This window comes from Drosophila guanche, unplaced genomic scaffold, assembly GCF_900245975.1.
Source record: "Drosophila guanche unplaced genomic scaffold, DGUA_6, whole genome shotgun sequence".
NCBI lineage: Eukaryota > Metazoa > Arthropoda > Insecta > Diptera > Drosophilidae > Drosophila > Drosophila guanche.
The window spans coordinates 2,874,095-2,892,340 of record NW_022995745.1 but is presented as its reverse complement, the minus strand read 5'-3'; the positions used below and the strand labels follow the sequence as shown (position 1 = coordinate 2,892,340).

Genomic DNA, 18,246 nt, shown 5'->3' with positions numbered 1-18,246 from the left:
ACAAAGCATTTCTTAACTTGGGGTCATAAATGGTTTGTTATTTTTAATGATTTACGATTATGCTGTGGGTAATCATCTCTTCTGCCTGCCTCGTCCCGCATTCCAAAGATTCACTAGAATATTTTTCAAACTGCTTTTTATTTCAAATTTGTTTTTGCTTCCTCGCATTTCCATTTGTAAGATTTTGTTTCGCATCAATATGTTGCTTGAACTTTACATAAATCAATATTGTTTTTGCTGTTGTTGTTGTTGTACAATATATAGATAGAAACATGCGTGTCCATATATCTATCTATGCGCAGATAGTTGCCATATGGAGGAGGTGTTAAGTATATTCATAAAGAAAACATGATTTGACTAACTTTAGTATGTATTTTTGAAGCCATCTTCGTGTCGTTAGGGGTAGTGTGTGGTTCACAGTTGAAGGTGTGCCAATATCATGGGTCGGGTGTGTCTGCTCATGTGTGACATCCATCCGGTTAATTGCATCGATTGATGCAACTCAGCAGTTCCCTGCCAAGAGTGTGGGGACTTGGGATAAGGATTCAAAGATTTCTATGTACATAGATTTGGGAAGTGGTGCTGCTGGGTATGACATGGGCACAGATCAATCAGAAGCAAATAAACACACAGTGTGCTCGATTGTTTAATTTTACTTTCTCATCTGCTGTGTGGGGCGAGGGGCTCATGTGTTTGTGTGTGTGATATAGTCCTTGAAGGTGCTGGCAAAAATCTAACCTATTACATTTTTGTTTTCTTTCTTTAAGTGTAGTATATGTATATTATATATATATATAACTAGAGAAGTTCCGCAAAATTCGGTCTACTACTCAAACTATCAACAAGTTCTCTAATGTTAGCTCAAAAAAAATAATAATAATAATAATATTAATCAAGTTTTATGTGAAATAGTGATAGAAAACGCAAGACGATTTTACAAAGTTGAATCCGGACGTGTGTGTCTGTGTCTGTTTGTTGGCTGTGTGTGTGGATTTTACATTGAGTTAAAATTTAGGCGTTAAGTTCAGTTGTTTTTTTGGTTGTGGTTTCCGTTTTGGTACTCAACGTATCGAGGTGTGTTTGTGTATTGTGTGTGTGTGTGTTTTGGGGGGAAGGGTTATGTTTCCTTTCGAAAGGATAACTCGTAAAATGCTTAGACGTATAAATATGCTCTCCTAATGTTAGTACGTAATAATCACATTGACTGCAGCCATTGCCATCTCTCTTGCTCTCGATATCCTTCAGCTTCAGCGTCAGAGTCAGTTCACCCGTTCCGCTCCGCTCTAGCGATCCGACTGCAGCTGGGCGATCTACTGCGTTTCCCTCGTCCGGACTACATGTGATGCCATTGCGTTACAGCCACATTGGCATTGTCATTGAGGCGAGCAATCTCCTCGTGCAGCTTGTGGCCCAGCCACTGCATAAAGATGCGGCGATAGGCGTACTGGCTGAGGCGCAACGGATTGCCACGCCTTAGGCCCTGATCCGTCTCTCCGTACTCGTCCAGATACGGTGGCTGGACATAGCAGCCCTTGCCGCGACCCAGATACACCACCTGGCAGTCCCGTATGCGCAGGAATATGCCAACCTCGGCCCCGCAGCTGTAGGCATGATGGGTGCAGGCACCCACCGACATCTTTCCCAGCTCTGGCTGGCAGCAGTACGACTGGCCACAGAGCACTTCGCCACATATCAGGCACATCGTTGGGGTCTTCATTTCCTCGCGCTCATTATTGGGACAGAAAATGTCCGACACGCTGTTGATCAGATCGCTGTAATCGTCGAAGAGCTTCTTCAGCGCCGGCAGGGGGCGGAGGCATGGCAACACCTCGACGGGATCGCCATAGCCTAAGCTGCACTGCTCGGCCTGTCGCAGGACGTGCGGATGTGAGGCAAAGTTGTGCATCATGGTGGCAAAGACTGTCTCCATGTCGAAATAAACGCCCATGTCGGCATCCAGACCCAGGTACTGGCACATCAGATCGAATCTATCCGGCTGCTCCAAGGGGAACGTGTCGGGGAACTCCACATCGGTCATGCAGCGATAGAAGAGGCAGGCGCAGCGCAGAAACGAGCCCATCTGATAACGCACATGTTCCAGCATCAGCGCCAAGTGCTGCAGCTCGCAGGGGATAACCACAGTCTGCTCTTGATTCGGGCTCTGAGTCTGCTTCTCCTCCGACTCGGCCAACTTCTTTTGCTGCACCAGCTGGCGCATGCGCGCTGGCACATTGTAGCTACGATAGAATGCCACCATATTCTCCTGAATCTTCGATGGCAGCTGCTCTACATACGCCAGCTGAGAGAACTCCGTCTGCTCGCCGGCCTCCTCCTTGGCCCGCCGCTTGGCCAGCTCCTTCTCAACGTCAAAACAGATGACGGCCTTTGTGACATTGGCCAGGAACATGGTCTGCAGCATGTAGAAATCGAACATGCTGCCGCTGGGCAGGATGGCATGTTCTACGCAAAGACGGAAGGATAATCAACAGAAAAGACAGAAAGGTAGAGAAAGGCACTTACCACTCTCCCTCACCATTAGGTTGAGGACACCGAAATTGAGCTGGACTAGCATCCGGAAGCAGTCCCATTCGAGTACGCTGGTTCCCTTTTGGTTGAATATGGTATCCAGGAGCTTCGCTGCCTGTTCGGGGCGATGCGGTGCCCAGCACGAGTAGAGGGAACAGGCGCGCACCAGATTCGTGGTGCATGTCTGATGGCGCATGGGCATCTCCACTTTAAGCGGTTTGCGCATGGTGAACATGTAGATCTCGAGGGACTCCAGGGTGTAGCTGCATGCGTCAAAGACCAGGTACGGGCTATCGCTCTCAACGCCAACACCAACGCCAACGCCGCCATCGGCGGCAGCGTTCGGCTGCTGGCTGTGCATCGCATTCTGCAGCGCCTTGTTGAAGGATGACATCACATCCGAGCATGTGGGATGCAGCTGCGGCTTCTCGATCAGCTGCACACTCCGCTCGAACTGGGCCACATCGCCGATCACATTGGACTTGCGCAGCACGCTCGGATACTGCCACATGGTGCTGTCAGCGGCCGGAGCCGCTAGCTCTCCGGCCAGGGTCCGCATGATCTCCACAAAGCAGTCCAGGGGCAAGTAGTTCTCGGAGCTGCCACCGCCGACAACCGGCGACACTGCGGCATGGCCGGGTATGAGTCCGCCCAATGGCTCGCTAACGGGGAGCACAATGTTGCTGAGGGCCCGGCAATACGGGCAGTGGAACTCCACGTTGGGGACATGGGTGAGTGCGAGGCGGTTCCGGTGGTGGCGACGCTGCTCCTTGGACTCCTCGTTGCTGTAGTACTCCTGCCAGCACTTGTAGTGCATCACATGGCCGCAGCAGCTCACATGCATGCCGCTCTTGCCATCGTAGTGGCCTGGCGTGGTCAGAATGACGCGCGAGGTTTGCACAAAAGCGGAGCTAACGAGCGGCGGTCCGTCCGGATTGATGCTGCAATTCTCGAAGCACAGAATGCACTTGAAGCTGTTCTCCTGCGCCTGATAGGGTGCCCGATTGGGTCCCAGGCAGGCCGGGTTCTGCTTTATCGCCAGAGCGGCCGCACCCTGCTCTTCAAGGCTGTCGTCCGATATATCCTCCCACTCCATGGCACTGCCGCCCATCGAGGCAGCCGTCCTGTAGCTTGAGGCTCCCGATCCAGTGGAACTCTGCTCCAGGTCGCTGTTGGCAAACATCTCGGCATTTGACTTCATAAACGAATTCTGGGCACTCTTCATCTGGGCCATGAGCTTCGCTCTACGCTCGGCGGCCAGCTTAGCGCGAGTCTCCTTCTCCTTGCGTGCCTGCTCCTCGGATGTCAGCGGCAACTCCTCGCCCCCCATCGACTGTCTCTGAGAGCCGCTGGGGCCGGCCGCTGCTGCTGGCGCCTGCTTGGCCTGCATATCCTTGAACCGCTTAATGGTCCACAGCACAAAGTCGCGATGCGCCTCCAACTGTACGCAAAACGAAACGAAATTCAAGTAAATCTGCACACAAGCCATTGAAGTAATTTACTCACCCTTGGGCAACGGGCTAGCTCCTCCAACTTATCGAGGATGCCATACTGCTGGGCGCGTTCATAGAAACTGAGGAATGGATAATGTTCGCTCAGTTCCTCCTGGATGGCAAAGCCCAACAAGTGTAAAATCTGAAATCAAATGGAAGTCTCCATTAGCAGGGGTCATCCCACACGGGGTGTGTAGTGCACTTACCTTCTGCACGTGAGATTCAGAGAAGCAGCGACTGCGTATGTCCAGTGCCCGGTCCATGGTCAAAGTGCAAATTGTGAGGAAAACATTGCACTGCAATATGTTGGCCATGGATCTGCAAATAATGGCAAAATAAAATATATTAGAATTAGCTTTTACCACAGAGATAAGACAGAGAAACGACTTACGTGAATGCTGGTGTCAATTGTGGCAGCATGGGCGGCGGACAGCAGACGAGCTCCTTCTTGGACTTGCGACGTTCCCGCTGCAGTTCCTCGGCCTTTGATTTGTCCTCCTTGGTGTAGTGATAGTAGTAAACGTTGAATTCGTCATACAGTGACTCCTTGAGCTCGTAGACGCCCTTGCGGTCGGCAGCCACGGGCTTCTTGAACGTGGCCACCGTGTTGATGACATCCTCGAAGACGCTGTCGCTGTTGCCGCCCGTGGTGTCGGGCAGGGCGCGACTCAGCTCCGAGTGGGAGTACGACTTGATGCACAGCAGCTGAATGATCTCCTTGCGCAATCGATCCTCCTCGCTGACGAGCGACACTCCGGGCATCCAGCGCTCCCCAATGATGACAATGAGCAGCTCGAGGAACTCGTCAATCATCGACAGCTGCCGCATGAACTCCTCGTCTACGGAGGACTCGGCCAGCAGTGTCTCATAGTTGGGCTGGGCCCAGCCGATCAGATTGAACTTATTCAGGGCGTGGATGAGGAACTCGTTGCTCTCCATCAGCGAGGCTCCGATCTGCAGGCAAACAATGTCCCTGTCCAGCATCTCCACGCGGCAGCGCACGTTTCTGTAGAAGTACAGCTGGTGGAGCAGCGAGTAGCCGTTGCGGCGCCACATGCCGGCGGCCACCTGGGCAATCATCGCGTGGGTGCACAGCACCGGCTCGATGATCTCGCGCGGCGTCAGCTTGATGTTCAGCACCTCGGTCTCGGCCACCAGGGAGTCGTAGCTCAGGCCATGGGCCTCCAGATGCAGATAGATTCCGGCATAGAAGCGAGTCAATGGTAAATGAATCGACACAGGCCGCACCAAGACATCGTAGACGAGGCAGCTGGCCACATGCCCAGCCACACTACGGGCCTCCACCTCATCGCCGCCAGCTGCTCCGACAATGAAGTTGTTGCTGACCAGCGATCGGACCGTCATCTTGTAGAGCTTGTGCAGGAGCATCTTGTCGGTGGACGCCCACTCAATCACCTGCGAAATGGTGGTGGCCAGCTTGATGTGCAAATTGAAGGCGCACTCCCACTCCGGTTCGTAGTCCATGTGCTGCCCCGTTTGACGGGTAATCGACTCCATGCCCTGCATCACATTGAGGACACGCATCAGAGCCTTGCAGCCCTCGAGGAACCCTGTGCGCAGCTCGCTGCTGAGTACATCCGGCTTGAGGCTGAGCAGATAGCGCAGGTCGTAGAGGATGTAGTTGGCGCGCTTGAAGAAGGTCAGGCTGGCGATGTTCTTGCTGAAGTGTAGGGTGCGGTTGAGGATAAACTTCTCGATGGCCACGTAGTAGAAGGTGTGCAGCAGCTTGTCGAAGATGCCCTCCATGGCGATGAGGCGATGGGCAATGCTGGGCACCGTGAACAGCTGCACGCTGAGTGAGACAATCGAGAAGGCGTGGTCGTGATCGTCTTTGATGAAGTCCTCCACGATGGTCGCGTAACGGCGCGAGAACTCCTGGGCGAGCACCATCTTGTTGTCGTACTCCATGAGCATGCCCGAGATGAGGAGGCGGTGCCAGCAGGTGCGCGCCGTCTTCCACAGCTTCACGTCGTATTCGAGGATGTGGCGGATGCAGAAGGACTCTTGCTTGCGCTGCACCAGCTCGGAGAAGATCTTGCGGAAGAGGTAGTGACGGACGAGGAACTCCTGGAACCAACTCAGCAGCTGCAGGGCAAACTGCTGGCAGGCCACCGAATTGATGTGCAACACGGAGGTCCGCAGCGACTCTCTGTTTCGGGGATTGGCCAGCAGTCCGGTCGCCGGTATCATCTGGTTCTCTATGGCCGTCTTCAGGTCGTTGCAGCTCTTGAACGTGTCACACTTGACCACGGCCCGGCCCTCGCGATCTATGGCCGCCACTATCTCCATGGCCTCCTTCTGGCGGCATTTGGCAATCTTTGTTAGCGTCTGGATAACCTGGTCGAACGTGTGCGACTCATCGTTGTACAGCACCGTGCAGTAGTTCGCCCCATCGAGCCCTAGGCCCATGTCCTCCCCGTCCAGGCACTGCAGACTGGCGTTCGGCTCGATCTCCAGATAGTTGACGCAAAACGACAAAATGGCACTGAAGCAGATCTCGCTGCGCTCCAGCACGGCCTCAGTGATGATCTTGCTCTCGAGCGGATTTTTGCGATTATCCTGCAACAGAAGGGAGGATGATAATAATGTATTAGGGATTGCCTTTCTCCTTTTCACTCTCCACTCACCAAATGCAGATGACAATAGTGATCCTTCTTCCATGCCTCATTGTCCCCACAGTCGCAGCAGCCACCGCCCCCAGAGGTGGACATTTTGTACTTGTGAAAGCGATGCGCTGACCGCTTAAAGCAGTTCACGCACAGCACACAGGTGGGATCCATGCCACACTCACGGCAACTGTACGTGGGCTCTCCATTCTTGAAGACCTTGCCGCAAACTGTGGCGGTGTTGCCCTCGAGGCGCAGCTTCTCAAGCGCCGATTTTGGGTTGTCACCAAGCATGAACTCGACCAGAACATCGATGATCTCCTCCTTAGCCAGGGCCTCCTTGAACATACATTTGACTGCAAAAAAAAACGGAAAAAATTATAGCAGTTAATTAAGAAGGTTGTATGACAGTTACTTCGGTTATTACATAATCTAGGTCTAGTTACTACTACTATGTGGGAGATTGAGGGACGAGGGTGCTACACGCTCGTTCTGTATGAGGCATCGTCGTTTATTTAGTCATTGTGCAGCTACAGGTAATGCTACTCATTTTATTCATAGAACATACATATGTATGTACATAAGTATATACATATGTATGTGTGTACATCATCATTGTCTGTCTAAAATATCACTTAGGTTGGTTATTAGAAACAGGTTAAACAGCATGAAGATATATCATGACAATCTCGTGATTATGATAATGATGATGATGATGATGTTGCGACCGCAAGAGAACTGGAGACTGCTGGTGGCGAAGAGAAACCTTCCATTGGAACGAGTTTTACGAATTGAAATCAAAACCCACAAATCGTCAAATACAAAAAAAAAATACAGTTCAAGGTCGCGCCGACATATGCTATACATGCAAGTAAATATTTACATACATATGCATATGAACTCTGCATCGTAAAGAGCGAGACAAGTAGATTGAGGGAGAGAGAGGGTGCAAGTGTGAGTGTACACGAATCAGTGTACCGTTAGCTGTTTTTGTGTATGTTTTGTTTTTGGGGGGCGATAAGCAAAAGTGAGAACTTTTTCCACAATCTACAACTCATCTGAGTACCTGACGTCGCAACGTTTCTCGGGCTTTCAACGAAAATAACAAATAAAAAGTCTTCACTGCACATATGTACATACATACTGCATATGTATATCTATAGGTAATATTTTCTTCCACCCCCGCATAGTGCATGCAAATTATTACCCTCTAAAAAACCGAAATATGTATGTATGTATGTACATAACTGCGTGTGCAACAGTGTGCTGCTGCTGCTGCTGCTGCTGAGACGTAGTAGACTGGAACAAAGAACGGAACGGGTGGGGGGAGAGCCTAGAACAGAACAGAGAAGAATCGAACAGCACGGAAATGAAATGAACTGCATTGAACGGAATGGAACGCAACGGAAAAGATCATAAGAGAGGAGGCGGCGCCACAGTGTTCCGTCAATGCCATATTTCAGACTCTCACGGAAATGTACGGCCTACTCCGCCGAATAGCCAGGAGATGTCACCCACCTTATTTCGGGGTTAAATGAGTAAGGTCTCTGGTTGAGATTTTGACATTTGCAAGCGAACAGAAGAGCTGAAGAAGAGGGGCCAAGGAACACCCAAATACTCAAATGTAAACAAAATTAATCAGAAACAGAAATGATTACTTTATATGTACATACATACATACATATGTATCTACATATTAAAAACACAAATGACTCCGCAATGGCAGTGGGCGATCGATCCCATACATGTATAAATCATCATATACAATACATATGTATGGACTTATATACCTGTCTTACGAACGAAACGAAGAAGAAAGAAGAATGAATGCACACAAGAAATAACATATGTACATATGTATGTATGTATGTCTAATTGAATCAACCGTGTATTGGGCTCCACAAATAAACACAGGAATTAGTAATCCAGGTATGAAGAAAGTTACAGAGAACTGGGGACCTGGGGGCTGCAACTGGACCTGGGACCTGAGGCTGTGACTGGGTCTGTTCTAATCTGGACAAGGACCAGATAAAAGCGAGTTGAATAAACCGAATCTTCATACATACATATGTACATATTGCATGCATATATTTCGCAATCTGTTTTATCAGGCATCGTCGTCACAACAACCGTGGCCCAAAGTCTGTCCTCGCAACAACGTCATCGTAATCTCTGCGTGTTATGTTCTGGTCTGGTCAGGTCGGGTTTTTTACTCTACATGAAAGAAAGCCCTGACTTGGTAAGCCTTGCCTTCTTAATGATTCTACATAAATAAGGTTAAAATAGTTGCTATGGCTACCGATCCTGGATCCCCCCTGAACGAGCTCAAGAAGCAGCTTTATGAGCAAAACGCAAATAATATCATTTGTTGCTATGCAGAGAGTCTGGGGAGCGGATGGTAAGAAAATGACGGAAATGCGTTTGCTTAAATTTTCAATGACAATAAATGTCACAGCTGATGAACTCTACGTAGTTGCCTTACCTGTATCTAGTTCGTTCTGATAGTCAAAGTACTTGGGCGACTCCCTTTTGAAGAACTCGATGAAGTCGTTGCGTGTCAGTGTGCCAGCCTGAAGTTTCAGCCGCCACTCCTTCAGCGGGGTACTGCACTCGTCCGGGGGGCCCACTACAACGTCGTCCATATCGAAAAGATCCATTTTCTTCCTCCCAGTGTCAGTGTGTATGTGTGTATGTTATTTCGCTCCCGATGCTCAATGCCCTATGCGATGTTTTCGATGTTCGTTGCTCTATGCTCGTTGCGCTGGTGTACGGGACTTGTGCCTGCAGGCACTGCATACAGTTTGAATGCTTTTGGTTTTGTTGGTATGTGTGCTTTCAGAGCTTTTCAGTTTCTTGGTTCTCTTCGCTGTCTCTTTCTGGCTCTCAGCTGTGATTAAAGCCTGGGTGACGGGTGGCTTGTCCTTCGTACCTAACGCCTTTATTGCAACCGTTTGTCGTCGTGGTTTGCTTATTGGGGCTGCATTTTAACCAATTCGAATGAAGGTTTAGCGGAGGGGCATCTATGCCGTGCTGAAGAAGTACACTGTCGTAATCGTGTTAACTCGAAAATTTAGATATCAAAAGCTGAATCAAGACGAGAAAAAAAAACACTTTAATTTATAGCGAAGTTTCACGCAATACTCTTGATTCCCAAAGGATTTGGTTTGAATCAATATCCGTACAAAACACACTGGGCACACTTTGTCGCACTTATATACATATGTATGTATGCACATGCATAGTAATTGTTGTTTACTCTCGTATTCCTAGGATCAGGAAGTAAGAGGAATTCCAAGGAGAGGAGAGGCGAGGCGAATGTTGCGGGGACTGCGAATTTGGAATTATTGTGTGTGGAAAACAATGCGTGCTCGCAAAAATGAAGGCAACTCGTCGCCTCACCTTGCCTTGCCTTCCGTAGCCTCGCCTGCTAGGGCGAGTATTGTATTTGGAAGCAGAATTTTTTGTTCCGTTCAGTTCTACGCTTTTCGTCGCGTCGTCGCGGACCACAGGGAAATGCAAGTCGCAGTTTGCAACTGTTGCTTGGCAGACTTTTTCGCCTCTTCTGTATCCAATTTGTTGTTGTTTTTGTTTTTGCATTAGTTTTGGCAGCAAAACAAAACCAAAACGCACGCGAGGTATTGCCACGAACCGTAAGTGTAAGTGTGCGAGCGAGAGATAACGAGAGGGTGGGCGAGAAAGAGAGCGCGCATGACGAAAAAAAACACAACAAAAAAGAGACAACACACGAGGCATCGGGTCCTCCTTATATGTATATTATTTCTTGTTTATTTATAATATTCATTTTTTTAGTAATCTTTTGTTTTGTTACGCTTTATTGTAGTAAACTCTCAGCTCTCTTGATTTTTTTTTAGTCACTATGGTACCGCGCAGGGTTGGGTTGGGGTTCGTTCCCGAACCTGATCCCGAAGCGAGTTTCCTACACACACTCACACACATGCAGTCACGTACATATGGTACATACATGTGTGTGATAAAGAGACAATCGGGCAGCTGACAAAATTAAGCAACACATCACACACACACAAGCACGCAAATAAACACATACCGTACTAAGTTGCGATTGCTACAAATCTATCAACTATGAATTTCAATAAACTTTTATTTCACTTTACACACAAGCAGACAACCCGACGTCGACGGGGACACAACAGCCTGCTGCAATTTTAAAATGTGCAATTTCGCTTTCAATTTGATTTTTGCTTTTCACGCCAGTGTGACCGCGGATTTATTGATCAAATATACCGGCAGACCCTCGCAAATATTCCGATATACACCTGGCATTTTCAAAATATACCGCAAATATACCGTAGTCTGAAATCATATTCCTCGATTCTGATGTTAGACTTGATATTACTAGCTTGAAAAGACTTTTAACACTGAAAAAATCATTAATCTGATTGAAGACTCAATTTGGCTTATTTTAAATACTTATTTTTATTGGATTGCTTACCTTACAACCTTATGACATTACTACTATACATTTTATACATACCAATAACATACCAAGCAGAATAGCCAAATATTTAACATTATATTTGAAGTATTCAATTTCTATTTAAGATTAAAGATACATCTAATTAAAGGCATATGAAAATGAAGAGGAGCTCCCCAGCGCCCTTGTCTACCATTATGGTTTTTTGGCCATATAAATGTAAGCATTTTTTGGCATTCACTTTAATTTAAGTGTGATTGTTCTTTAGCATTTTAGGTTGGATTTTTCAGTATTTTTATCTATTATTTTGATATTTGTCTTTAGTATGTAAATGTAGAGATTGTGATAGATTTAAATATATCGAAGTCCATTGAAGTTCAGAAAATCGTGAAAATATTATTTGTTTTGACAAAATGAAAGGTACCAGAACAAGGGCGTCCAGAACCACTCAGTTGGCTGCAAATGAATACATTGTGGAGGAGATCAAGGGAAAACGTTTCTGTGAAGAAAAAGAAGAAACGCAGTATTTCGTCAAATGGGAGGGCTACGGAGAAGAAAGCAACACCTGGGAGCCAATGCATCGTCTTGGCAAATGTATCAACCTGCTGGCCAAGTACGAGAACAGTATCTTTGAACAACAAATTGAACAAAATTAGGAAAGCGCTTGCTGCTCAGAGTACTGAACTGCACTATCACAGTGGCGGCACACTGACAGAGCCAGAACCAGCTGACTCGCCGACGACAACTTAACAAACTCCAAACTCTTTGTCACAATACCTGAAGTTCCTTGACCGGTGACCAGACGAAGCATTTGGCGGCTGGGTCTGTTGTCTGGACCGGCACGGCAGCAAACCCTATTGAAATAAAATAGATTAATGTTGGTAAACTACATTTGTATGAACCATGTTAACTGATATCGTGTGACGGTGTCAATCAGGTTCCCTTTCCGCCCCATACGCCCACCTTTCCACACACGGCGTCTCCATTTCCACAATCTCGGGTCCCGAGATTCCCGAGATTCCAGGTCCCGGCCCTGGAGAGGCTGAGCTACCTCAGCCTTCGAAAAGACTACCTTACAGATGAATCAGAGAACTGATAAAGAACTTGAAAAATAGCGCATTTGAAAAAATATAATATAAAAATTATAGGTTCGGAGTGGTTTGGGGGCCACTTCTTCTATCTTTACAACACAATCGGAGATATAATCCGATTTATACGTTGGAATTACGCCTGTCTTTTGCTAAGGAACTTTGATTTCTTTGATTCTATTTCATTTCTTTTATTCGTATATGTATATACTCCCCAATCATTTTCTACTCCTAGTGGCCAACTGGGACATTCCTCGAATTTGATTTTCGGCTTTCTTTAAATCAATCATCATATACATTTAGGCGTAAAATAGTTATAGAGTTTGGAGGGGGGGATTTGATGAGAAGCAAATGAAAAATGGTTTTGTTATTGAATAATTTACAATGTTACATCGCCAACAACTACATTGTTTGTTTGTCCATGAGCAGCTTCGTGGCTTTGTCCGCTCGCTGTCTGCTTTCTGTGCTGCCTTCTTCTAGCCTTTACGGATTCTTTGGCATTATCGCCATTCTCCCGCTAAATGCCTCGCCGCACCGGCTTGGGGGCAAACAAGACCTTTGCCGGCTTGCAGAGCGCCAGCTCGCTGCCGGGGCGCACGGCCAGGCAGAGCTGAATCTCCACGAGGGAGGCCTCCGTCCAGACACTGTGCGACAGCAGGATCGTCGTTCGCAGGCGCACATTTGTCTCGTGCTCCCCCTGCTCGGTCATGATGGGCTTGAAGTCTGTCATTTTGGGCACCACCGTGTGCATGTGCTGGTCTGGGTACTTGATCTTGATGCGCATGTCCGCCTTCTGCGACTCCTGCAGGTTGTCGATCTCCGCCACAAACGGAACGGCCGCAATCAGGCCAGCAGTCACCTTGATCACATTATCCTGCGACTGCAGCGGGCACGGCTCGATAATGCTGGCCATGCAGCGACGAATCTTTTCATTGGCGGGCGGCAGAGCCAAGGGCGGTGCATTCTGCACCAGGGGCAGAATCTCGCGGAATACTCGACCCGGCCTTGGGTCCGTGATCGCGTCCAGCTTGGACAGCAGCTGTCGTGTAAAACAGTCCGGCTGGGCGTTGTTCGTCGACGCTTTAATGGACTTATCCTCCTCTTCGTCGCCAGTGGCAATGCTTGGGATCGCCAGCTGCTGCTCCTCCTCCTTCGTGTTGGCCTTTATGTACTCACTGATGTCGCCTGCCGTCTGCAGCAGCATCTGACAGGGCCCCAGGGCACTCTGCGAGCGATCCTTCACGACCAAGACCAGATGCAGGGCGCTGGCACGCAGCCTCAGCTGCTTCACCTGCAGTATGTCCCAGTAGCTCAGCCCCGAGAACGTGTGCTGCAGCTTAAGACACTTGGTGATGAGGGCGGCCAGCGATTCCTTCAGCGGTACGCGACTTCTGTGCGCCTTGGCGCAGCGCTGCATTTGCTCAATTTGAATCTGAGCGGAGAGGAAAGTCTCCAGAAAGTTCGACGTCCCATACAGACCCGAGTCGATGTCCCCAAGGCGCTGCAGAGAAGATTTATTACCATTAATCGGTTGCAGTGGGGGATTTGCAGCAGAACTTACCTGCAGATTGGACTGGGCGGTTTTGAGCAACTCCACGCGACCGTCGGACATGGTGACGATCTCGTCAATGTGGCTGAGAATCATTTTGAGGTAGCCGGCGGAGCTGCCTGCCTCCTTGACGGCATCGTCGATCCGATGATTTGTGCACGAGGAGGATGCGCCCTCGATGGGCAGCTGGGGCACCAGGCGCGGCATGCTGTCCCTCAAGTACGCATAGTGGCGGTGGGTGGCCGTCGGCAGGAGGCTGATGATGGGCATCAGATGCTCGGCGGCATTGAAGACGAGAATGAGGACACACAGGTAGGTGGGATCCTCCACGTCTCGCTCGGGCGTCTCGAAGAACGGATGCACGTAGAGCAGGTGAACGGCCACGGCCATGACGAGATGCGGATGCTTCTGTCCAATCTTTCGCATGCAGGCGTAGGTGGAATGTCGATCCTGCGGATACTTGGCCAGCACATCGAGCAGCTTCTGGACGACCATCAGCAGGCAGGTTTGCGTGGAGACGCGGCAGGCGCCCAGCATCAGATGCAGCCCCTCCCGCACATCCACCGAGTAGTCCTCCAGCGAGCTCAGCATTGTCTCCAGCTGATCCTCCCGCAGCACTATGTGGCGAGCGATGGCCGTCAGGCTGTAGATGGCCTTCAGACGGACATCCTCGATCTCGTCGTTGAACATGTCCACCAGGAAGTCCAGGCTGGTGAGAGCAAAGTCCGACCGTGAGAGTGCCAGCTTGCACATGGAGCTGACAGCAGCCGTTCTCACCTCCAGAAACTCATCCTCCAGACCGTGGATGAGGGCCCCGCAGGCTCCACTGGCGATTATCGATATGCTGCGGGCATCCAGACGCTCTTGGGGTGCATCGTCCGCCCAGCGCTTGCCCGACGACCACTCGCCGCTGGCCACCAGACGAGCACCGCGCTCGTGGGCCGTGCGCTTCCTGCGCAGGTTGCTCATCAGCTTCTTGTCGAGCGTCTGATGGAGGAACTCGCGACTGACGTGGGTCATGCCACCCAAAAGTTCGGCGGCCAACACTCGTATCTGCAGCGAGAGATCGCAGAGCGCCTCGCACACCTTGCTGAATGCGGCATCGATCATGCGGATGTCCTCCTGCTGCCGCTCCGAGGCGATAATGAAGTCCGGATGGCTGTTGCCCAGCATGTACACCAGTCGCAAGGCCTCCTTGCGCACACACTCGTAGTCGTCCTTCATGGCATCCACGGCCCGCTTGTAGAGCACCGCTGGCAGGTTGGATCCACGCTCGCCGAGCGTCAGCAGAGCATGCAGAGCCTGCGCCCGCACCCCCGAATCCTGTGAGTCGATGTAGAAGGCCAGCTTCCACGCGTAGTGCCGCTCGCCCTCCATTCGCGTGGCGAATCGTCCGATCACCAGCATCGCGTTCTTCTGCGTGTGCGTGGAGCCGGAGCGCAGCGCCTCTCTGGCCAGATGGGCCACCTGTGTGTTGTAGGCCATCGGGACGAGGTGACGCCTGCGATCGCCGATCCGGTAGAGGCACATCATGCCCTGGGCAAGTACCTTCTGCGAGGTCTCCTTGCGCAGCAAGTAGATCAGATGGTCTATGATGAGAATCACACCAGCCTCCGTGGTGCACTCGCAGCCGAGGCCGGACAGCAGCTCCAGCAGCTTCACCCGCACCGAAGTGTCGCTATCCCGATCCTGCAGCTGGAACAGTTGATATATCTTCGCGGAGGCCTCCTTCAGTTCCACCATATCCACATCTTCGTAGCAGATCTCATCCGTGATCTTGACGAGCACTTCCAGCAGCTCCTTGGTGCTGCTTGGACTAATGTTGGCGGTGCCGGTGCCGGTGCTGGCAGAGCCACTTGTTGCTGTCGTACCTGTATTACCCATTGGCAGGGGTACTGCTAGGGGCACCGCTGCTGGTGTTATCTTTGCTCCACCCACTGCACCGGCGCCTGCTACCACAGTGGCTGCTCCCAAATACGGATCGAGTTGTGCCAGCACCTGCAGTTTCCTTTCCACCGGCTTGGCTTTGGCGGTTAGTGTTTGGAGGCGAAGTTTCTTCAGTGGTGGCGCTCCGTCGACTGTCTCAACTATGGACCCGTGGGCCTTTTTAAAGGCTAGTGCCATGGCTTGATTGGATTTTATTTGACTATGTTTTTCCGAATTGCAAATTGAATCTATGGAAAATACGAAATAAATATGAAATCAGTGTGGCAGAGGAGGTATGGAGCAAATATACCACCTGACCCTCAGAAATATACCAAAATATACTTGCTCATGTTAAAAAATACCGTAAATATGCAATATCAAATGGGCCCTCAAAACCATCGATTTCTTTGTGCGATAGATTTCTGGGTTTTCTAAGCAATGATGCAATTATACAAGGTGGTCTCGTCAGCTGCCAATCATTTCGCTTCCGCGGCCCTCGTGTTCGTTTTCTCTTTTTTATTATTCCATCGCAGTTCCGTTGCCGCACTGATCAGGTACTCGTCGTTGAGTCACATGTGCAGGACATGCTTTCGTGTAGTACTTGGAACGCCAGATTCGGAGGCCCAGCAGGAGATTCTAGGGGCGGAGAAAATATTGACAACGCGACCAAAAATCGCAAAGGCTGTGAGTGGCATGCGCACGCGAAAAGTTTTGCCAAAGCCCCTCTTAACATCATGCTCGATTGCCACCACAGACACCCACGAAATCAAGCGAAACACAAACTAACAGACATCTCGATCATGACGAACGACCATGTTTACCAGGTTTGTGTATGCGGAGCAGTGCCCAGGACACTGCGGATCTACAGATCTCACGGCAAGCGCAGTCGTTTTAAGCAGAAGAATATGAATCAGAAGAAAGCCAACGGTGGGGGAAAGGAGGAAAAGAATATCGTTAAGCAGAAGCCCCAATCTAAGCTTGAGCACGCTTCCACTTCTGGCTTCGGAAAGAAGGTCCCTAAGCGCAGCCGTTCTGAGGAGGATAAGAAACTAGAAACTGACTTCCATTTGGGCTACCCATGGGCAATGGGCAGATAAAGCCATCTGATTCGGTTGCCATAAAAGTAACTAAACCACGTCGATGCTCGATGTCAGTGGTACTGGATAGACACACGAAAGGGAACTTTTTTATTTGGTTAATTTTTTTTGAATGAAAATAGATATACGAATAGAATGAAATAGACATATGATTTTATTTATTATATGAATGTTGGAATGTAACGAGGAGGAACGTTATGAGACTACATCTACATACATCACTTCTCACACCAACACCGACTTTTAGCAGCATCATTCCTCATAGCGATAGCGAATGACCAAGCTCAAATAATTGAAAGATTATGAAGGGTATTGTGACTTTCGACTGTTGACAGGCTAAAAGCTAAAACGTTGTAACGGCTTCTCTGTTCGGAGCGCTGCGTTTTATACACTTCGGAACAGGGCCGGTCGGCAACAGGGCTGCCATTTTAGCATGGTCATTATAGCATATTTCCAGTCATATCTAGCCTTTTTTTGATTAAATTAATATATCATATTGTATCGCATATCTTGATCCACTGACATTTGTGTATGTTATGAAAGGAATGAAAGGAGGATATTTGATGTAAAAGCCCCACAACAAAATTGTTTTATTTTGAGGTGTATTTAGTCTAATGTTTAGCTTATATACGTTTTTAATTTTCTCAAATTTAGCCTGAAATTTTAGCAGCACTGATCGTAAGCACGTGCCACTAACCAAATAGTATACTATTGGTTAGTGTCACAGCATGGAACGAAGGAGAGAGAGAGAATTGGCAAACATCAGTTGTGCTGTTCTTGCGAAACCAGCGCGACGGCAGCACAGATGCAAACCCACCATTTTCTTTCCAGTTTCTTAGACGGGAAAAAGAAAGAGATAGATCTATGCTTGGTACTCGTTTCGCAGCAATGCTATTGTTGCTTTATTTCAGGCTATTTTTAGCATTTTATAAAGTATGAAGGTTCATTCATTCTGTAAATAATTTATTAACAGTTTAGTATTTGCTTGAAATAAATTGAGCTTTTCTTAGCTGTAATGTGTCTCTTCAGAAATTTAATCTTTTCTCAACCAATTTCGGAGATATTTTGTGTGGAATTCGTAAAGGCATATTTGTTCCGTGATGTTTGGATGGTTGATGGCAGTTGCCCCAGCTACGACTTTCCATTAAAATGTAGATGCATGTACATACATGCAGATGTGTGAAAAACTGCCTCATTCCACCCCTTTCTCTTTTCTCTAACAGCCACGACTTGTGTCCAACACAACTTTCAATTCTATGCAGAACTTACGAGACAAAAAATACCTGTGACATTTTATGATGCACCGTTATTAATATTTACGAAATTATATTTATACCAACCGAATCCTGCAAAAAAATTGACATTAATTCCGCAAGATTACCTTCCCAGTGTGCACGAAGCACATTTAAATTGTACTGTTCCCTCAGTACAACAGATTTTTCGTCACTCTTGCAACATCTTGGTGTTGCATGGTTTTTTGTAACAGT

General features: G+C 48.8%; 2 protein-coding genes across 2 annotated transcripts; both read right to left on the bottom strand.

The window, feature by feature from the left end:
* Window positions 1-119: 119 nt before the first annotated feature.
* On the bottom strand, window positions 120-10,886 carry LOC117581407 (E3 ubiquitin-protein ligase UBR1). Its single transcript, XM_034268557.1, has 8 exons — window positions 10,713-10,886; window positions 9,129-9,730; window positions 6,668-7,002; window positions 4,411-6,599; window positions 4,226-4,337; window positions 4,033-4,161; window positions 2,521-3,967; window positions 120-2,460 (listed from the first exon to the last, which is right to left on the bottom strand). Exons 2-8 carry the CDS (start codon window positions 9,301-9,303, stop codon window positions 1,334-1,336), a joined length of 5,514 nt encoding a protein of 1,837 aa, XP_034124448.1. The 5' UTR covers window positions 9,304-9,730; window positions 10,713-10,886; the 3' UTR covers window positions 120-1,333.
* A 1,476-nt stretch (window positions 10,887-12,362) lies between these two features.
* LOC117581409 (integrator complex subunit 4) lies at window positions 12,363-15,945 on the bottom strand. Its single transcript, XM_034268562.1, has 2 exons — window positions 13,749-15,945; window positions 12,363-13,688 (listed from the first exon to the last, which is right to left on the bottom strand). Exons 1-2 carry the CDS (start codon window positions 15,858-15,860, stop codon window positions 12,705-12,707), a joined length of 3,096 nt encoding a protein of 1,031 aa, XP_034124453.1. The 5' UTR covers window positions 15,861-15,945; the 3' UTR covers window positions 12,363-12,704.
* Between the last annotated feature and the right edge of the window lie 2,301 nt (window positions 15,946-18,246).